The sequence below is a fragment of the Drosophila hydei genome, unplaced genomic scaffold (assembly GCF_003285905.1).
Source record: "Drosophila hydei strain 15085-1641.00,03,60 unplaced genomic scaffold, DhydRS2 tig00000060-arrow-pilon, whole genome shotgun sequence".
Classification (NCBI taxonomy): Eukaryota; Metazoa; Arthropoda; class Insecta; order Diptera; family Drosophilidae; genus Drosophila; species Drosophila hydei.
The window spans coordinates 1,207,781-1,230,794 of NW_022045656.1; the positions used below are offsets into that span (position 1 = coordinate 1,207,781).

Sequence of the window (23,014 nt, forward strand, 5' to 3'; positions counted from 1 at the left end):
TGGAAAAAGGTCTGCCTCGATGTATTTGAAGAGAGTCAGGAATGCTTTTGTCTAAGCCCTAAATACCCTAAGCGCTTTCAATATTCTATTATGAGTGAGCTGAAATTTATTTTATCCAAGCCACAAAATTCTCGGAAATGTAAAAATGCATAAAAAGGGTTTTTAAATGCTCAGCTATTTGAGCAATGCTCAGACAGCGCAGCCCTCAATATGTATTTGATTTTATGTTAGATTTGTACGTTAAACTTAAAAAGTTGCAAAATATAATTAAAAACTTAAATCAAATGTTTCGTATTGTACAAAAGAAAGAAAATGGCAAATGTATCACATCATGCAAACAACGTCTCGAATCGAATTCTGAGTAGAAAACTTTCGGAATATAATTAAAGTTATATGCATAAATACATGAATTATTCGCTATGGAAATTGACATTTTCCAGCTCACTCTCACTTGATCTGAGGTCCATATTAAAAGCCGCGCCTCAGTATATTTAAAAAGTTTTTAAAAGCAATAGTTTGGTTGTCTAGGGGCCTTTTTTCTCGGAGCAATTTGTCAAAATTGTGTAAAAAATGCAATTAAATTGATTGAGGTCAGAGGACTCTGTCGACTTAGGCCGCGGGCATTTGCCATAAGTTAAATTATTTTTCTTCTTTATTTTTGTTTTCGCTGTCTTATTAAATGTGTATATGTATATATATAAATATATGTGTGTGTGTTTGCTTGACACATTAAAGTGCTAGCCACTTGAGCTTTGATGAGGTCTTTGCAGCTGATGCTCCTTGCTCAAAAACTGATGTGTTCTGGGCATTTTGTTAAAAGTTGAAACTTCGCTTGAAGCGCGCATTTCATAGAGACTGTCGACGGTTACTGTGCGGAGTATTTCAAGGTTGTATTGTAGCTGCAGACAGAGATTTAAGTTTAGCTCAACCTCAGACATTCCCGTCCGACTGTGTAGGGTGGCGACTAATTCGAAACTTTTGGGCTGTCGAGTGTTAAGTTGAGGCCAATGCGGAAAATATCGACTGACGTATTTCACGATGCCGTTTTTCGCTGACAACTTTTAAGGGTCTTGTATAATTGGCTGCCGCCCAAAGCGGCTAATAAAACTTCCTTGCCAATTTGATGGCCAGCCATGGGCCAGGCATTCATATAAACTTTCAGTTTACTTACTGCCTAAATGGGGAAAATAATTAATATTCTGCGAGCTTTACACTCGGCTCGCTTTGGCAGGAAGTCACATTCTGAATTATCCATCAGACACACACCCATAAAGTCCACACTGGTGTTGGCTGTCGACACTTTTGCCGAAAATGGCCCCTTAGGTCTGTCGTTAAACAAGAATTGCCCGATTGGGAAGGCGCGAAGACTTCGTGCTTCGTCTTAAGTGAGCCACAGCTAATTGCACTTAAATTTCTGAAGGCTGGACTCCTTTATGTGGAGGCCACACATGCTGTGAATGTGGATTGCTTAAGTGTCGAGTCAGTAGAGTGAAAACTCAATCGTTGTCCGTGGGCCAAGTAAAACAAAAATACACTGTTTGATAGAAGCTAAGATAAAAATAAATAAAATAAAGAAATTATTTTTGCTGACTCAGTCATCTTTGTACATCGGCCCAGGAATTGGCTTTAAGATGTAAAACCTCTAAATACGATAAAATAAATTAAATACATTTTATTTATGGCTGCACATGACAGCCTAAGCTCTTCATCTATGTATTATATATGTGACGTGAAGCCACACTAGATGCTACTGCCTCTGTGTGATATACTCAGAAACGGTTTTAAGAGTTTTAAGAGATCTTCACATGCACAATAAATTGGGGATTCGAGCAAGCAGCGCCAAGCACAATTAAGCTGTTTGGCATCAGAAGTCCCAAAGTTGGTTGTTAATTCACATCCCTTTTCCGTTCACTCGCACTGCTCTCTGTTTAGTTGAATTTTTCAATTACTTGCGCAACGAATCGGGGCAATCCAATGTCTGCTATGCATGCACACCTCAATAATTTCAAGAAGCTATCTAATAAATACTTGATTTTATGGCGAACAAGTGCAGGAGCCCGCACCTGACCGTATAGTTGGGCAGGTGAACAGCATCATTTAGATGGCCTTCATGGAGTATCTGGAAACGACGCGCACTTGTTGATGGACGGGCTCCTAGAAATAGCTCGGCTGAATGGCCGCAAAAGATTTCGTTCGATTTGCCAAGAATTTGCTACGCATTCAGGTCGACCCTATTAGCCAATGAATAAATAACACACATACGGCTGGCCGCAGATATCCTGAAATCAATAGCGGCAAAACAAGTGACGCCTTCCACACAATCTAATATTGAAATGAAATTGAAACGACACAGAGCAAACAAACACGCACACACACGCGCACACACACACATACAATCGATACCAAGCAGAGGTTGAATACGAGAAACAAACTCACTCGCAGCTCCGATGCGATTACTGTCGGAATAGAATCGACTGATTGCCATATGCCTTTGTATTTGCCCGAATAAATTCGTATTAGTTCTCACTGCGTTTTACAGAGAGTTTCCTCCTCATGCCCGAAATGTTGACTTCTATTCCTCGATTTGTTTGCCTGTCTGACTGCCTGTTGCTCCGAAACGTCGAACCAAACCCTGAAAAATAATAATACAAGAATGCCAGCACACACAGCAAATCTCAATACTGAACAAATGAATCCTTTGCACCAGCTCAACAAAAGCCAAGGCTTTCACTGAAGCAGATGGTGTTTCCCTTGCACTTAGCTACGAAAAGCTGTGCAGCTTGTTGTCTTAAGTTGCATTTTGGCATGTTTGTATGCAAATGAATTTATATGAAATGGTAAACACAGTTGTATTGACAATTGACAAAATTAAAAAACAATATTCCAGTTAGAAATCATTGAAGAGTCTCCTGATATCTTTGTTAGTAGTAGAGTAGAAGGAAATGTGGTATCTACAAGCTACAAGGAGTCTAACTAGGTTGGTTCTTAGACTAAACTAAAGTAAGAAAAAAGAGAGATAAAGTGAGATAATGAAAGAGAAAGGGAGAGTGAGAGGGAGCAGAGAGAGTGTCAAGTGAGTCAGAGAGAGTGCGTGACAGAGAGTTAAAAGGAGACGCAGAGTGATGAAGAGAAGGATCTTGAGAAAAGTAGAATAATATTGACGGAGAGCGATGGGACAAAAACAGAGAGAGAGAAAGGTGGAGAGATGGAGAGGCAGAAAAGACCACAACTAACTGACTTGTAAACAAAATTAATATAGAAATGAATACGAAACATTTAAGTCTTTTATAACTGACAAATTGCTCTTCAATGTACTACAAATTTTAGCATGAATTTTAGTAATTCTGCAAAAGCATTGTACTGTTTTAAATGAAGTATTTCAATTAACGTTTCTATATCTGCACACGTTACTTTACTGTTGCTCCTCGTTTTCCTTAAATTACAACTTGCTTTCGTTTCTTATACAAATTTATTTTGTTCAACAATTCATGCAACATTCAACCGATTACATTGGGTACAAGGCTATTGCAGACACTAGCTTTAATAAATAATAGACTGCAGCAGAAACACGAGAGGTTTGTCCATAAACCGCAACATGAAGCATAATTAAGCTGCACAGAAAAATCCAAATATTACGCATACGCAGCGTTGTTCCCCACTGAAGTAAAAGCTGCTTAAATCATTTCACTACAACGACTTTAACATGTATTTACTAACCCACTGTCTCTTTCTCCTTTGTGTGTGTATGTGTGTTTTTTGTGTGCAGCATGGAAGCAACTGGCGCCAGTCAAAGAGCAAACCCACTCGCAGCTACAACAACAGCAACAACAACGACAGCCAATGTGGTCGCTGCTAAAACAAAATGTGCAAAATAAAACACGCAACTGTGGCAACAACAACCACTCTACTAAAAACCTAAATGCCATAAACTGAATACTCCTTGTAGCGAAAAGTGCAAAGCTGGAATATCAAAAAAAGAGAGAGGAAACGGAAGTGGGCTGAACGAACAAATAAAACGACACGCACACGGCGACAGCCACAAACAGGAAGACAAGACAGTCACAGTCAGACAGTCAGACAGTCAGACTCAAAGTTAGCTAAAGGGAACCTCAAAATAAAACATGTACGCGGCTCTAATGGACATGAGCCAGATGCTGGCTGCAAGCCTGGCCTATGCGCCACTGGAGTCAAGCGGCGCTGCAGCTGCTGCCGGTGTCAACTTTAGCCAGCTCAGCAATTCGAGTCAGTTGGATGGAACGACAATGGCAACGGTAGCCTCAACATCAACGGTGGGCACGCATAATGCCAGCGGCGAGGATTCTTCGTACGTTAAGGTATTGGATCGCCCGGAGACCTATATCGTCACCGTGATCTATACGCTCATCTTTATTGTGGGCGTGCTGGGCAATGGCACTCTGGTCATCATATTCTTTCGCCATCGTTCCATGCGCAACATACCCAACACGTAAGTGCCCCGTGGCGTCCCCGTTTTCCGTTTCCCATTTACCATTTACCATTTCCATTTCCCTTTGCCCATTCCCCAACCTCCAAGTCATTCATATGCCACATACATATGCGTACAATCACTCGCCATAAATATGGCCCAAATGAGCGCTGCGTGCTGCTCAAGAAATAGCCCGAAAGAATTGCCACTCAACATTCATGATGCTGAATTATGGTCGTATCTCTGATTTTATTGCCTCTTGTCTCAGATGCCAGCCAGATCTTGTGGCCTGCTCCGGCTGCGGTCAAAACAGCTGTCGTCGCAATCTTGACCAAATTAAAAGTTCGTCAGAAATGTTCATAACTTTTTAACCTCACAGCAGGCGCCGCCGCTGGTCACGAATACTAAGCAGGACTTTCAAATTGTGTGGGCTACAGAGATTCAAAATCAAAAGTTTATACAACCAACATCATAATTAAAATGTGAGCAAATTGAAGGTAGGCAAATTTGCTAATCGATATAAATCGATATGCAAAAAAGACTTTTTTTAAAATTCTTAGGAAGATGATTAGATAGTAAATTGCAAATATTTTTAAGCTTAAATATCCCTGAATGCCAAACATTCTCATAGTAGATTTCAGTTAATTTACGCTCGGTCTGCATTAGCTGTAAGCTCCTGAATGGCACTCCCAGCAGAAAGCCCTTATTAGCTCAGTGATGGGCATCATGGCGTATGCGCAATGCACAGCAGATTCGTCTGAGCTCATTTGTTTCCACATTGGGCGAAAATTACAACGTATAATGTGCAACTATATTCAAAATTGAAATTAAAGACACAATATTCTTATTACAAGGTATGCCACAGACGGAAGACTTGAGTCATAAATTAAAGAAACACTTAATTGAGACGAATAGCTTACACGTTCTGGCCATGCCCGCATACCTCATGTACGTCCGTTCGTCCATCTCGTGAACAATATTATCTACAGACCTGAAATCTATAAAATATGTCCTTGTACACCATACGCAGTACGATTTTCCTATCGCTAAGGATTCATTTTCAATCTTATGTTTACGCCTCTGTGTGTGATGAATACGCAGCTTATATCCACTGAAATGATAGATCTATTTGACATTTGAAGCATTATAAGCAGACGCTTTAGCTGATGTAAACGCTAAGCTGCAACTCTCCATCTCCACTGTTCGACTCAATATCAAAGCTTATCCTTTGCTCACTTTAGCCCACAGCGCATAGCGCTCCCATATTGACAGCATTCTCTTCATTTTTGCAGCTGGCTTAACTGATGCTAAGCTGTAGTTGCATAACAGTGGCAGATTCCAGCTGCCACAAAACATTTCCCGGTGAACAGCTGTCGACATGTTTAATACCCTGTATCCTCAAAAAGGCATACACAAATTGGGGCAATCTGGTCTTGTGAAAGAATCGATTACTATTGATACAGATTAAAAACCCTAAGCTGAGCTTTAAACAGCATAGAGTCCAGCTCTTAGATTGGGACTGTCTTCTCTGCAGCCTTAAAATACTTAAAACACTTGTACCTTGGGATATATTAATTTATTATTTATTATTTATTATATATTTCGTTATACCCGAGTCAAAAGCTTAGCTAGTTTGGTTTCAAAAATCGAAAGATTTTAACTTGAAATTTAAGCAAATTATAAGCCAATTCCGAAGATAATAAGCGCTAAGCATATATATTGGGTATATGGCCGTCTGGCATTCCTGCTCAGTCGAATGGGACTCATGCAAATGTTTATTAATTTGGAAACTTGTAGGAAACTTAAGAGTTCTTACAACTGTGTAGCGCCATGTGTCCTTCCTCTCAATGTGGTGACTTTCAGATCCACAACTTAAACAAATTCAAATAACAATTCATCGAAAGTTTCAGCCGGTGACACAGATGGAGAGGAAGGGAGTGCTATAACTAAGAAACACTTGCATAACAAGCATATTTGAAATTGTCGTCACGCCTCGATTGGCAATAAATGTGTCTGTTCTGCAATTTCCATTGTCAGGCCATTATTTCGCTATACAAATAGAGAGTTAAGGGAGCAAATACAAAAAGGAAAGATGCATTGAAATATGCTAAAAGTTGCATTCCTGCCAGTTAAAGGTGTGCGATTGATTGTGCGCTGGCTGTAGCCATGGCGAGCAGGAGAGGAGTCATAGCATGAGTGCTGCAATCGAGAGCCAATCAGTGGAGCAAGCAAGTTTTTGCGTCATTTGCCATCCTTTGTCCGGCTTGTCTAGACAAGCGTCAATTGACATCAATCAGAACTTACAATTTGTGGCCGATAATGATGCTGCGTTTGGGGCGAAATGTTTTTAGTCCGTCGTCTAGTTGAGGTTCAATCAGGTCAATGACAAAGCAATTTGTTAAAAAATGCCCACATTTGCTTTTAACTCAAACATTCGTTGTTTCGTTTTTGCATTTTAGGAGCTGTGAAATGAAATTCTCTTCCAATTGGCAGTAGACAGACATAACTTGAGGTGGGTGGTTTGAAGGTTGAGTGTGCGAACCCAAATCAACGAATCAACTTGAAAATGTCCAAAAGGAATACACAAAAGAAATATTCAGAACTAAAGGGCGCCTCGCTCGAGTGTTTCACAAGTGACTGCACAGCGGGTCAAACGAATGGAACAATCCCCGTTGCCATTCACTTTACCGCGCCGGTTCCAATACCGATTCTGATTCCGATAATAAAGCGAATTCTATTCCAAGTTCCACTGCCAGTGCAACCATGCAGCAAATTTGACACGTTTAACTGTGCGTGAGCAGAATAAGATTTCCATTTCTTTTTTTTTTCATTTTTACACAACTTTAAGTTGGCTGGCTTTAACTAGAGTCAATGAAACGTAGTGTGCCAGAGCTGCTGTGCCCAAGTGTTAATACCAAATACTCTATAGTGAAATACTATCGCAGGAACTATAATAACTAGAACAAACAAATAACTCATAACTGATTTGCAGGATTCAACTGGCAGATCGGTAATATGTGAAAATACTAACTTGAACTATTTGGATCTAGAATGCAAAATAATCAAATATGTATTTCAATTCAATTCAAAAAGATCTTTTCTCCTTTTTCATAATATCGATAATCATAGGAGCTATCGCTCATAGTTACTCAACATAACTTTCCCTTTATTATCATCTTATATAATATCAGCAATCATGTTTATTATCACCTTATATAATATCAACAATCATGTTAGCTATCGTTCGCCACTCCTGCCCGATAACATCTGTACACGTGATCAGCTCTTACTGAATCTCTGCAAATTCTTATTAGGTCGTAAATGGCTTAGGGACGTTATTGATAGGTACTGAAAAGAACTCACGCCTTATCACCTTTTAGTAGTTTGTAGGCATATTTGACCGATATTATTTTGCTTGCAGTTACATTCTCTCTCTGGCGTTGGCCGACTTACTGGTCATATTGGTCTGCGTCCCTGTAGCCACAATTATCTACACGCAGGAGAGCTGGCCCTTTGAGCGTAATATGTGCCGCATTAGCGAATTCTTCAAGGACATTTCGATTGGGGTCTCCGTCTTCACATTGACTGCGCTCTCTGGCGAACGCTATTGCGCCATTGTCAATCCGCTGCGCAAGCTGCAGGTGGGTAAATTATACTAATAGTTACTAGTTTTATGTATTTATATTGTGTTTCGTTTTGTTTGCCTTCACAGACGAAGCCGCTGACTGTGTTCACGGCCGTGATTATCTGGGTGTTTGCCATTATGCTGGGCATGCCATCTTTTATAGTCTCTGACATCCAGAGCTACAACATATCCACGCCCAATGGCAACATAACCATCGAAGTATGCTCTCCATTTCGATCCAAGATTTATGCAAAGTGAGTTTCGCCGCTTTCGAAATACCAATCAGTTAAATATATATATTTTGTTCACATTTATTCGCTTCATTTGCTTTTATTTAGTTTTAAGTGGGTGTCCAAGCAAAGCTCTCTTCCTGGCTTCTCTATCTCTTCGTCTCTCTCTTTCTCTCTATGCATTGAAAAGGCCAAGTCCAGTCAACTAGAAGCCATTCAAACAGCTGACAGCTCCTGCCTTTTTGTTAACACTTGGAAATTTTCATCCGAATCAAGGCAAACAGCTACAGCAACAACAGCTCAGCCATACATAAAATTTAATCTTTAATCATAATTTACACAAATACCATATCTGTTGAGTTCGTTTTGTGTGTTCGGAAAGCCACAAATTGATTTTTCGTTTTGAATTAACTTTTTTGTTCAGTTTTATCAAATTCGTTGTTTGTCCGTTATTTGTTTGTTTTTGACAAGAATTTGGAATTGAATTTACCTTTTATACCTTGCTCAAAAGGTCGACTGTAGAACATAGAAGTCATTAATTTACACGCTTCAGCTGGGCAGTAATTCAAGGTGCTTAAAATCATTAAGAATATCTCCATTAACGTCTCCCTCTCTCTCTGAAGCGTTTCTCTGATATCCCACTTGCTGCTGGGCTCATTCTGTCCATAGGCAGCTCTTCCTTCGTCTCGCTGATAAACTACTTAAATTTAATACCACTCGTCCTATTTAATACATCTCCAACAGCTGCCTGGCACAGTCTGTGCAGGACTTCAACGCTGCGGCGCTGCCTGTTCGCCTGTTGCTATAAGTTGGAAATCCTTTCATGCTCGACAGCAGCAGCTGTTGCCACATAATCTGCCAACGACTGCCTCTCTCCCTCGTCTCTGCCTTTGTTTGCAGCTTCAGCAAATTGGTTGCTAATTTTTTATGCAATTTGTTAAACCTCTTTCAAAACTCAGCAGCATGTGTTTCAAAAGCCCACAAAATTGTTGAATAAAACAAACAGAAAATTAAATTTTTGTTGCTTTTTCTTTTTGTGGAAACAGTTTATTCGACCGTAAGTCATCTAGTCACGCCCCACTACAATTTATAGAATGTCTGTGTGCTACTGACAAATTGTTGAAGACGTCTTAGACAGAGGGTTATGTAGCCATAAGCAGTTATTAAATTAGTTCTAATTTCTAATTTATTTCCCAATCTTTAGAGTTCACAAATTCACATTTATAATTCAAGACTCTTCTGCATCGCTGGCTAGTTCAGCGACAGATTCAACTTTATTGAAGAAACTTTTGAAATTTAACTTCATTTTTGATATCAATTAACACAAGCAGAATTAACACATAAATATTTCACATTGCCATTAACACTTTACAAAAAGTTAGACCTTTATTATGTAAACTGGGTTTATTTTCTTCTTAGATACAATTTCCTACTGATATAGAAGCAATGTTGGCTTTTCTACAAGCTCTGTTTGAAAAGGACTTATTTATATATTTATTAATTTATTTATTATTTAAGCCTATTAGCTAACACAGATATTATATAGCATCAATATATACTAAGAACATCCAACCCAATACTATAACCAACACGATTTGGGTAATTTATTTGCCCGATTAGCCAGCTATGCCCCAATTCAGAAAAATTAAGCCTGCCTAAAAGAACGATAATTTAATATTACCCTTAAACAAAGTTTGTATGCAAACAATCCAGAGAATAAAACTATATATATATATATACTTCGTTAATGAGCTTATCATATATTGCCCAAGTTGAATATGATTTTTTTTATACTTAGTTTAGCTGTTATTTAATCGAGGGAAATTATTAATTAATTATTCAAATTCAAATATTTTATATATAAATAGCAACAGCAGCAATCAAATTACGTTTATGTGTTTGAGCTCAATCTTCCTTAATTTGTATATAACTTTGTTAAAAGCCAAGCCATAAGCTAAATATTATTTTTATTCAGTTTACTTATTTGGAATTAAAAATAAAAAGAAAATGTCGTTTACCATCTGAAGAAGCAATTCATTAATATTTAAAATTTAGTCCGATTGCATCCAATTGTTTTTTTTTTTATTTCATTTGCTCAAAAGTTAATAAAAGCTTCAAATATTTCAAATGCAGTTTTCGCACTGAGTCCAACGGTCTAAAGGTAAACATTTGTTATAAGTGAAGTCCAAATCAAAGATTTCTGTCTTTTAAAAGAAGTTCAAAGATCAAAGTAATTGGCAGACTGTTGAGAAGTCGCGGCTGAGTTGTAATTAATGAAGCTAAGCTGTTTTTTACTGGCTGAGGAGTATCATTTCTCACAATTAGATCACGCAATCCGCATTGCATCAAACACTTTAAGCGACTCTTATTGTGAGGTGCCTACTAAGCGGCTTTACTCTTCGCAGATATATGGTGGTTGCCAAGGCGTCCATCTACTATTTGGTGCCACTGTCCATCATTGGCGTGCTGTACATCATGATGGCCAAGCGACTGCACATCAGCGCCCGCGACATGCCCGGCGAGCAGCTGAGCATCCAGAGCCGCAGCCAGGCGCGCGCTCGCCGCCACGTCGCACGGATGGTGGTGGTCTTTGTGGTCGGTGAGTAGCCAGCGCTGGAGCCTAAATATAGGCTACAACGATGTACCACTAATTGCCCTGGCAGTGTTCTTCATTTGCTTCTTTCCATATCACGTATTCGAGCTGTGGTACCACTTCTATCCAACGGCCGAGGACGACTTCGACGACTTCTGGAACGTGGTGCGCATCGTGGGATTTTGTACCAGGTAAGCGGATCAGCTGCTGTAACTGCGGCGGTTTTATCTCTTATTTTGCTGCACTTCGCAAATGTGTTCTTAAGGGCTTAAATTCGTTGCATATGCGAAGTTTTTCTGCATTGCATTCAACTTGTTTCTGCATCGCCCCAGGCGTCGTCTTTTGGCATTATTTTTAATTGAAAGAGATAATCCCTGTAAAAACTTATAGCCTTCCCCCCTCACACACACAGTTCCCCTGCCTTCTGGCTAACTCTTTACCAAACTCGCTCCCATGCGTGAAGCTGCAGTAAATTTTCTTTCGTTGACAGTTGCCCCTTCCCCGCCCCAACCGCCTCCTTGGCGCTGGGGGCGTCACTTAGCGCAGTAAAGTGCACAAAATAATGTGTCAGCATTTCGGGCAACTTAATTTGTGATGTCGGAGACTGTCAGTTCCACCGAGAGTAATTTGCATTTTAATGCCGAAAGGGTTGTCCAGAAGCAAAAATAAATACTTCTTGAATAAAATATTCAACAAAAGATTGCAGCAAGTAGACGGCAGTGCGGTGCAAGCTACTTACCTTCTGGTTTGTTGCTTCTACTGACTGTGGAAAGCGCATTCCAGTGTCTTCAGCCCAGCTTACAGATATCGATAAGCTGCAATTCAGCCGCAGTTTGTAGCAAATACAATTGCACTGCGGATACATAATGTGATGTGGCAACTGAGCTGGCAATATGACAGCTCTAGATGACAGTTCCCTTCGGAACTGGTAGAACAAACTAGCTGCGGGCGTAGACTTACTTTTCGCTTTGATCTGTTCTAATTACAGCTTCCTCAATTCTTGTGTCAATCCTGTTGCGCTTTACTGTGTATCCGGCGTGTTTCGGCAGCATTTCAACCGTTATTTGTGCTGCATTTGCGTCAAGCGGCAGCCGCATCTTCGCCAGCACTCGACCGCCACGGGCGTCATGGACACCAGCGTCACCTCAATGCGTCGCTCCACCTATGTGGGCGGCGGAGGGGGCGGACCTCGTGCCTCGCTGCACATGAACAACAACCATGGCGTTAGCGGAGCGGCGGGTGGTCGTGGTGGCAGTTTCCATCGCCAGGATTCGATGGCATTGCAGCACGCGGGCAGCATCAATGGCCACGCGCACAATGTGAATGTGGGCGCTGGGGTTGGTATCGGACGAGCCTCCATCATCAATGAGAAAAGGTGAGGCACACTAATTGTGGAGCTGCTGGAGGAGGGGGCCCCCTCCCAACAGGCCGACGCGCAGCTCTAAACACTGGGCCACTGATCTCACTCACCCAATGTGTGTGTGCGTGTGTCGCACTGCAATTCACACACACACACTCAATGCTAATTGGCAGTAATTGTTGTGTTGAGCCCCACTTTCGCACAGCAGCATCACTGAAATTGCAATTGGCATGTATATTAGCCTGGGCTATAAGCCTATGGGTCCTATACATAGCTAGTTGCTCTTTGTTATTAGCAATGCTTGCCATATGTGAGTGTGTGTCCGCTAGTGCATTGCACTAATATTAGTGAGCTTCCCATAAAGCTCTGCTCAAGCTGAAAGCCTAGCGGCAGCCGCGGCACATATGAGCCAAAAGTAGAAACTTCAATATTCAACTAGCTCGTCCCGTTACCCATTTCAGTAAAGCCCTCTCTATGTGTGTACGTATTATGTAAAGAGATATGTAAATTCCATGGCAATTGTGAGGCTAATTTGTTGTAAATACATTTAACTATAATCGCAATACACTCTATTTCGGCGTGCTCTATGTGATGTGGCAAAGTCCTAGTTGTTAAGCAGCATTCAATAGTATCTAGAGGCTATATATATATATCTGTTTGTGCAATAAATAATCATTTAGTAGGCACACACAGAGACGCAGTAATATGCAATTCCACTTAATGTAGACCTATGTAGCTGCAAAATATATCAATAGTTATAATTAATAATTAATTGTGTACATAAATTAATTAATAAATGTTTAGTTGTTGTTGCTTTCCAGTGTCAAACTCGATGTATTTAAAGCAGTCAAATATGATATTAGAGTTTTTAGTTGTTCAGTCTAGGTAAAAAAGTTGGCAAATAATTGAAAAAAAAAATACAATTTCATCTCAAATTTAAAAATAAAAACACTTTTATTCATAAGCAACGATTCCACAAGAAACCAATACAGTATATTATTATAAATTATATATTTAAAGCCAAATAAATATCTATGTAAACAGTTTGTCTTCTATTTTGGGGTAAGCCAGCAGGTAAGAGTCTGCAGAAGATATAAATATATATTTTACACTCACTAATGTTTATATTCTTACAGCACTCGAATCAAACTGCAATAAAACAATTTTCTTGCCTTTCTTCTTTACAATATTTGCATTAAATAATTAGTTTACCCTTTACACTTTCAGCTTCATCAAACGCTATGACGAGCGGACACGTTACTAAATTTTAAAAAACATTTGATGGTTTCGATTGATGAAGCAAATCGATCTATCGTACTATAACTATAAGTTCTGGAATTTCAGTGTTTATAGATTTAAAATGTCGTTTTAAATGTAAGTAAAACATACTATTACTAAAATGTATACGATTTGTCAAATCAGCATTCAATGAAATACAAATAAAATGTGAAAAATAATTCTGGCATATGACAAAACTTAATAAGAAATGAAACCCAAAATTGTAGCTCCCGCATAGGCATCTGTCTGCGTGTGTGGTTTGCTCTAGAGGAAGGCCTTTTACTGCCAAGCTGTGCATCTAAAGCGATTTCTTAGAACTTGGTAAATAAATGCAAATTGTGCAAAACCAATTACAGCTACCAGTTGCTAGTCTGGTAATCAAGCGAGTTGCCAAGGGCTCACAGGTGTTCAAATTACTTAAAAATTAAACGTAACACGTTCAATTTGCATAGGCCAACAAGAAAGAATGAGCAACCCGAGAGAATCGACACTTTTCAGGCACACAAAAGAAAAGTAGAAAATCGAAAAACATGGAAATTTATTACGACCTGCCACTCACCAAAGGTAGCTGGCAGCTCTTGTTTTTGTTGTTGGTATTTTAACTAACAGCTCAATGTATGTGAAGCTCTGTAAATTGGCTGAACATTGCGAGTGCAGGCGCACCTTTATTGCGTAGACAAAAGTTATTGGCATGCAATAAATGTTGGAGTCAAAGTGGCTAATCTCTAATATAGTCCCCAACAATCTGTACCACTCAATGACCCCGTCCATTGAATTGTCTGACAGGTAGGCAGGCTGACCTATTGGACACACACTAAATCAGCTGGCAACTGGCAGCTGGCAGCTGGCTCCACAGATAAGAACCAAACAATGAACAAACAAATTTTGTCATGTTCCAGCCCCGAAAAGTGAATGCCATTTAACATTTTCCTACCTCGTTCGACTTCTTGTGCTTCTCCGGCTTCTTTTGACCGCAGGTAATGCTGATGTTAATCGTAATTTGTGTTGCCTGCAGTAAGCCACAAACTGGGTCAAAGCCCAACAGATTTATGTACACAGTCAACATGTAAATATGTGCCCATCCACGCATAGACAGCTCTCTCCCTCCCTGCCAACGTGGCAATGCGAAAAACCGCTCTGGCCACAAATTTTGTTGGCGCTGATTGGCCTAGCCAAAGGCTTCCTTCCCCCGTCGCCCTGCTCGTTTGGCTGTTCTATTGTCAGAAGTTTTGGGTGGATTCCATTGCACAATTAGCTAATTTGTTGAACAAGGTTTGTGGTTCTGTTATAGCTGAGCTGAGCTGAGCAGTTAGTTTTGTGGTTTATCGCGCTGAGATTTTGTTGTCGCAATATAATTACAATAAATATACAGATTTTATGTCTGATATTTACTCAAATACTTTATTGAAGTTGTTTTTGCTCACGTTAAACTAGACAAGTTAACCTCGATTCAATTTAATAGGTTTGGGAGCGATTACCCAAATCAGATTTCTAATATTCGTAGCCATTATCTATTAATATAGTTTTCAAGTTTGCAAAATTATTAAACAAGGTTTATTATATGATATTAAATGAAACTGAAAACGCTTCAAACTCCTCGTACTGAGTACACATTAATGACGCAATTCTGTACATGAAATTTTTTCTATTATTTCCTTTATTAATTATTATTTATTTAAAAAAAAAAACGTAACATTCCTACAGCGTCTCTTTTATGCGGTTTCTACAATCCTTTTCATCTTCTACTTGACTCATACATCGGATCTTGCTCGCTCTAGATCTCATGCGTGGATTCCATGTGCAAGAGCGAGACAACTAGCTAGCTCAGTTTTTTACCACACTGTTAAAGCTAGGTATGGCACTGTTAATAATATATCGATGACAATGTTAGCAGAATAGTAGGGGCTTGCTACAATGGATAACAATTTACTAACGTTGTTGAGCTAATGAGCATAATGAGAAGAGATTCCAAGCACACATACAACTGATATTTATACCCATCGAGTACTCTTACTGTACTATACTACGCAGATACTCTAATTTTCAGACCAAATGCAATTTTTATGAAGTTAATTTACTAAAGCAACGATCTGAGACCAGTTTGTGCCGCAAGGAATTGCACCTAGAACCCAACGCCAAAGAAAAGCCCTGTAGGTCTAGACTATCGTGCATAATTTACATAAAACATTTTTTAAATACAAAATATGTTCATATAAATATCTTGAATTAATCAAACTCCAGATTAAGATTCCTCTAAGTTCCTAAGCTTTCTGTTCTTCATCTTTTCACACTCTACAATTGATTAGTACATTATTTTCGTAATTCCCTGCAAGCAATATACCTATCCAAGTATGTTGGTATGTATATGACAAAGTTGGAACACCCACTGGATTAGCGATGGAGATAAAGTTGGCAAACAGTAAGCCAAAAGTCTGCAACAGTTGATGCTGCATATATTGGGGACACAATCAACTGTTGACTTGGCTCTGCATAAACAAACAAATGCTTAACACCTTCCAGCCGCCTCTGTCTTAGCATCTGGCCTTACCTCCGATCCTGCTTGTGAACAACGATTCCCACATCAGCCAAGGACAACAAGTAATGGAAGCTTTACATATGCAAATGAGTCCGAAAGGACAAGATAATTCCTAACATATTCTGGCCCATTTTATGGGAACACAGCACACGCCTTATTAGATTTGAGATAGCAGTCATACCATCATTACTGAGCAGGAAAATTCGAATGATATTATCAGCTGCAATAATGCATTACCTATCTCGGATTAATTCAAATCAACAAAAGCGTACCAAAAGTTGTGAAAAAATTTTAAAATAAATCGATTAGGATCAGCAAAAATTTGAGCTTGCATTGAAATTCTAATTGGAATTTTTTCAAATCGGCTGTTTAAAGAAGATTTAAAAGGGTATATTGATAATGCCTAATAAGATCGGGTATCATTAGACACTTTATAATTTTTTTAATATATTATGTATGTCCTTATCTGCTTGTATTGATCGGCTTGTACATTTCTAAACAGTTAAATTAGTTTAAAAACAAAAATGATTTCCAGATCGGATTTTACTATTAGAATCTCACTCATCAAAAGTATTTATAAGCTTGGATGGAATATACTTTAGTTGTAGCTCAGATGACAACAGCATTTAGGACCATAATGAAGCAACAGTGTGCGACTGTAGCAAAGAGTTTGCTCACACTTCAAGCGTAGGCGTATATGAAGTTTCCCTTAGGTGCGTGGTTATCAGATTATCAAGTGCTGAATGTGGCTGGGAATGGTGGAAAGAGCACGTCAGCTGAGGGGAGAACTTTCAAGTAGCCCAAAGTGATTTATTATGCAGCTGGGAGGGAAGGGTCGTTGGTCGTAGCTGGCAGGCAGGCATAAGAATGCGGCTGGGTACAGCAACAAGGATAGGAAGAACTATAACTAACATTTAGTGCGGAAGAAAACGACGACAATCTTAGCCGCTAAACAGACTCGCCGTCCTTTTCAGGCCGGAGTCGGAGCCAGGGCCGAGGCCGGAGCATTCATAATTCCTCATTTGTGCGCCCCCATGAAAATGAGCTCGGGCTGAAGCGACGAACAGATGCTTATCCTGTTGCCATTTGCTACATGTTTGTTTACCACGCAACCCAAAGGGATTTCCATTGGCGTTTTGCTCTGCTAGCCATCTTTCCCTAGCTCTAGCTCCTGCCTCCCCCACATCGGCGTGCGAATACTGTGATGCGTCCATGCTATTGTGTTGTTTTTTTTGTGTTCAGTTTGATTATGTTTTCGCTTAGCTTTGCTTTGGAGCTGCTTTGATAATTGGCGCAACTCGTAACCGAGACCCATTGACAGCTGAATGGCGCAGAAACGGGGCGCGGCTTGCCAGAAGGCAAGGGCATAGGCGCGCACTCAACCGTTTGGCTCGTTGCTCACGCGTGTCGTGATACGGTCAAGTTAGGGTAGGACAAAAAAAGAAGAATAATTCTGGCCTGTTTATGTCTATGGGCCAGATTTTGTTTCCGGCTTGTTTGCGGATTTGTTTGTTGATGATTGCAAATGATCTCGTTTTTGTTTCTGTAATCTTTTTGGAACTTTTATGACATGGATATTTATGAAAGCGTTTCGCGGTTGATATGGCTGATAAATGACGGTTCTGTTGGGCGTAGATAGCTCGATTAACTGCCAAATTGAATTGCGCTGCATAAGTTTAAGTTGCCTTTCGACTTCAGTATTTTTTGAATATGGGAACTTTTGTTATTCTAGTCACAAATCTTTACTACTTGAACTTAATTTTAAAGAATTTTGAGCAACCTCCAGCATGTCTGAAGATCAAATGAAGAATTTAATCGAATCGAATAAAATGATAAGCTCCTACTTCGTGAGGTATACAGAAATATGTATCTAAAATTTCCAGTCCATCTTATAGTTTACTCGGAGTTTCCCTTTATAATGGGGCATGACAGAAGGGCAAATTGAATTTCAAGTTGCTGTAAGTTCATTTCAAGTGCGGAATGATTTATTTATGAATATTGCTGCATAAGTTTATAGCTACAGTTATACTCCTAGTGTCCTGCTATCTGAATACATTAACAAAATAATATTCGAACATAATCATATTCAACTTAATAATAGGCTCGAACAAGACGAGAGGAGAAAACCCATACAGAAAATTAAATCTATCATCTTTGCAGCCTTTTAAGTCTTTTAAGCCTTTTCGAAATAACCAAACGATTCCAAGCTGAATTTTAGTACTATATATTTATATTCATCATAAATATCGAAAAAAGTATTTCCAGTTCCTTATCAAAACGTCTTTTCTTTTTAAGATTAGGAGATATATTTAAGATCAACAGTTTATAGGAATAGTCGAAGAATCCATCTCGCAGTCAGAATACCAATGCAAATCAAAGTAAATTGCAGTAGTCGATGAAGTATATAAAAACTGAAAGAAATGCATTTTTAATATAAATTAATTGATTTCAAAAGGATTTTTCAGCGGCTAAACGAACCGTTTTAATATCAGGCGACCGCGCTTCAATGACTCTTCAGTTGGAGGCTCCTCAGCCAGATAGGCGCGCATGCCCATGAAAGCTCGATAGAAATATTCTTTCCAGTTCAGACCATTTAAGTCGAAGTCGAAGAGCTGCTGATCCACTGCAGACATGCTCTGTCTTAATCGATCCACATTTGGTGTTTCAAAGGTCCAGCTTTCGGTCAAAAAGTTCTGCAGGACATCGATATTCTTATGGATCTTGCCGTAGATGCGAACCATCTTCGGCTTCTGACCGCGCACTCGCAGCGCCACATCGATCAAGAAGCCGGGCAGCAGGTGGTAAAAGATGGTCGCCAGCTTGTATAACCAAATAAACGTGGTGGTGTGCAGGAACGGATACCAAATCGACTGTTCTAAAGGAAAATCTAATCGTACACCCTCCGCGGCGTTCGTAAAGTCCTTATTCTTAATAGCGTTCGACCCAGTAGCCACATAGTTGTAGATAGTAGCCGTAGGTGGCGCAGCAGTCTTCTTTGCATCCATAGCCGTACGCCATGCAGCAACCAGGGCTAGATTGCTACACCCATCCACGGGTACAATGTTCGAGGGAGCCTCCTTATCGATAGGCGCAACACGTAGCACACCAATAGCAACGCCGTAGAGCACGGCAATTGGTCCGTACAAGTTGTCTATCCAGCCGGAAACAGGCTCTTTGGAGCTGGCAACAACTGAGAAAGCAAAACAGAATTTCAGAAGAAAGACAAGTCTGAATGAGTTATCGATTATATAATCATAGAAATATAGCTCTATCTAACGATGTAGTCTACGTTGATCTGTATATTGTATTTAATGTATATTCCATTTCAAAACTCTACATTTTATAGGGCTCAAATTAAAGGCCTTTATTGCAGACACTAAATAGGGATTTCCGATAGCCCCAGCACTATATTTATCATCGACCTGTAGATGGGCTAAACAGTAAACGTCTTACTATGTTAGGCTCTATTCTTAAACTATGAGAAGTTTTACTTTATAGAACCCGTCTAGCAGATACCTTGAACTCTGAACAGATCCGATACTGGACCTATCTACTCACATTCACAAAATCGTATTCAGATATCCAAAATTACATTAAAAAACTCTACTTTCATCGACATAGATAGGGTCGATACTCTCGGTATCTAGTTTAAATGCCTTCAAGTGTGTTTGAATGTATTTAAAAACTCAATAAAACCATTGGTAATCTAAAAACACAAATTAAAAGAATTCTTACAGCGTATACGAAAAAAAGTATAAGAAAGTTTCTATCGCTCTGTTTATACAGAGTGGCAGTAGGGCACGACAAGATCGACTCAGCTCAACTTTAATGTTATGCTTATGTATGGAAGCAACAATGAGTTCAGGCTATAACAAGTATATTTAAACAGCCTTTAGCTAATTAGTGCATGCAAATGAAATTGAAATACTAACTTTTCCCATACTAAATCATTATATATATCTTCTTTAAATGGGAATTTGTTAAACGTATGTAATAGGCAGAAGGGGACGTTTTTATATTTTCCTGATCAGGGCGGCTGGCTAAGTCGATCTAACCAGTACCTAGACCTGGACAGGAGGAGGCACCATCGACGGAAGAGATAAGTGCGATCAAGCAGACGTAGTTTTGATATCTAGCAAACTAATTTATTTAAAATATAATGAGATATTGGATGTTAAACAGTTAGGGCAGGCATGTAGGTATCTCCTAGTAGGGCACTTCCGACTAGAGCTTTCTACTAGGTTTGTCGCTATGTCTATAGACATATAATATATACATACTGCAAGATAATGCTAATTGAAGAAGCTATAGCACCTGTCTAGTTGCTATACTGTGTCTTAATAAATCACAAGTCTCTAGTCGGAAATACCAGGGATTAATCAAGTTCTTTGAACACAGGCTTCCCTAAATAATTTCTGCATTTTGTATTAATGGAAAGGGAAAATCTATATATTTATTTAGCTACTTGAAAAATGTGAAGACTGTAGCTTTTTTTGGGTTTCGAAGTCGATGGATTGAATCATATATATATATGTTCTATGTCGATCTCTAGGTCGTTTGCTTCAGCGCGATAATCTTGTTAGATGAAAGCACAACAACAGCTGAATTCGATTGCGTCTGGTTGCTTTCAATACCCAAGCAAATTCGGCTTAGTCGAGTGAGCTAACGGGTTTTACTTACTAGCAGCTGGACGAAAGATGCATACCGGCAAATCTCCAGATTCCGTTTGGATCACCTGCTCTGCCAACGCCTTCGTGTAGGTATATGTGTTGGGAAACTTATCTAGCAATACTGGAGCCATCCGATCGAACATATCCGTGCTTAGCATTTCTCTCAGTTGCAGCACCTGGCTCACGTGGCAGCTGAGATGCTCAGGATAAAAGCGATCCGTAATGTGATGAATTACGCAGTTAGAGTAGGCCGTGGAGATGTGCACGAAGGCCACCAGGCGGGGCATCTGCTTAGCTAGCTGCAGCATGCAGCGAGTGGCTCTAGTATTTATATCCAATGCCACGTGCAGTGGCTCGGTAAAGTTGACCGTAGCCGCGCTGTGCATCACCAGTTCCGTCTGCTGCAAGAGCAACTCCCGATCTACCGCACTGATGCCAAGCTCAGGTTCCGCGCAGTCTCCGGCTATGCCACAAATGCAATCCAATGCATTGGGCTTTGCCTTGAGCAGTACGTCAAAGAGCTGCGGAGTACGAGGTAGACCTATTGTTCTCAGCTTAGACAGCTATCATTACTCACTGGACTAGTTTTCCATTCCGCAATACGCTCCCGTATGTCCTTGCCACGCTTGGGTCTAATCAACGCGTAGATGCGCTTTACCTCTGTGGCACGCAGCAGCTTCTCAATGATCACTGAAATATATTGGGGGTTCGGAATTGATCACAAGCTCTAAAAAGATTTCAATGATTCAAGGAAACCCAATTTATCTTTTCTGTTGAACATATTTCGATTCACATAATTTTCTTTAAAAATCCTTTGTTGTACCTCTTCCCAAAAATCCACTTGCACCGGATATAAAAATGGTTTTGTCTTTATAGAACTCTTTAATTTCAGATTCCATCTTGTGGTTATTATAAGCACTTTTGCACAGACGACGAACGAATCAACTTCGTAATGGAAGGTTTTAATGGTTGCAGAAGCTTTTATAGATGTCGAGCGGGAAATGCATTCGAAGACTTTGTGACACAAAATCATAAATATTAATGTTAATGTTAATGCTTTGGTTTACTTTTGAAATACTTTGAAACAGCTTTACTTAATCAATAGGGAACAAATAGAAATGTTACAGTCGGGCGCTATCAACTGTGTAATACTCGTTCGCGGTCTAAGGGGGCTGATGGATCCAAAAGTATCCGAGATATGTTTTATTCGATTTGCCCCGCCCTCAATACAATGGGCATTGATATATTTGCACTTTAAATAATAGCTACATTTTCTGGCCCAGACAGACGGACAGTCAGTCAGGCAGTCAGACGGACAGTTCACAGAATTTACTCATTCACTTCGGGCGTGAGTATAATAACCTTAGTCCAACCTCACGGAGCGTTCATTGTCGTATGGGAAAACACGCAACAGAATTAGAATACAATTAACATAAGTCAGCTAATTTGATAAGGTTTCAAATAATTCTATTCAGTCATGAAATTGAGTTGGGGAAGGTCCAGCAAGAATGGATTCTTAGGCGGCGGGTCACGGCAAGGGGGTTGGTGTGTCTGTCTAGTCGTTCTAGGAAGGCTTTGGCTAACCTTCAAATATCTTAATGAACCCAAGAGACCTCAGCTCCACGTGGATTTCCTCATTTAAGGTTTTAAGCGCTCTAATTTGAATTATCTGCTTATTGTTACAGTTTGAATGGCTGCCAGATTCGAACTACATATGCTTAAATGTGTTTCATTATGATCTTGTAGCTCAGTAACTTGACGAAAATTTATTGCTTTCACAATTTTTTGTATAAGTGAGTCAGCGACTTGCTAATAATGTAAAGATTTCAGAGCTGCAGTGTTTAAACGATAAACAGGAAGTAACAAGCTCGAGCTATGAGTCCGGCTTAGCATAATTGATCAATTGTACATAAAGAATAGAGACAATACGTAACGAATAACCACAAGCTATTTACAAATATAAATCTCCTACATATCGAATCCCCTTATACCGATTGCCGCCCTTAAATTACCATGTAGATTATGTAGAAACGAGTAAGATTGCTCTAGTCAGGATAGCGTAACTGGGAAATACCCAGAATTCTGTGAAGCGGGGATTTACTATCTATCATTCTACGATTCTTTTTTACATACACACCATACATATACACGGCATTTGCTTACATTTAAAGCAGCAATTGCGCTTGGGCTGCAGTATTGGCTTTACTATGGGAACTTATTGTTGAATACTTTTCTTCTAAAAGGACCATCTTGATAAATATTAACAATAATTTGCAGA

The 23,014-nt window shown here is 39.6% G+C and overlaps 2 protein-coding genes across 2 annotated transcripts; one reads left to right on the plus strand and one right to left on the minus strand.

The window, feature by feature from the left end:
* The first annotated feature begins 4,121 nt into the window (after positions 1-4,121).
* Positions 4,122-13,620, plus strand: LOC111604369 (neuropeptide CCHamide-2 receptor). The gene is made up of 8 exons (XM_030226125.1): positions 4,122-4,465; positions 7,682-7,789; positions 7,866-8,085; positions 8,157-8,323; positions 10,705-10,898; positions 10,963-11,083; positions 11,881-12,267; positions 13,480-13,620. Exons 1-8 carry the CDS (start codon positions 4,122-4,124, stop codon positions 13,514-13,516), a joined length of 1,578 nt encoding a protein of 525 aa, XP_030081985.1. The 3' UTR covers positions 13,517-13,620.
* A 4,713-nt stretch (positions 13,621-18,333) lies between these two features.
* On the minus strand, positions 18,334-21,699 carry LOC111604341 (fatty acyl-CoA reductase wat-like). Its single transcript, XM_023322403.2, has 5 exons — positions 21,560-21,699; positions 21,314-21,426; positions 20,747-21,257; positions 18,545-19,256; positions 18,334-18,477 (listed from the first exon to the last, which is right to left on the minus strand). The coding sequence occupies exons 1-5, from the start codon at positions 21,633-21,635 to the stop codon at positions 18,390-18,392; spliced, it is 1,500 nt and encodes a 499-aa protein (XP_023178171.2). The 5' UTR covers positions 21,636-21,699; the 3' UTR covers positions 18,334-18,389.
* Between the last annotated feature and the right edge of the window lie 1,315 nt (positions 21,700-23,014).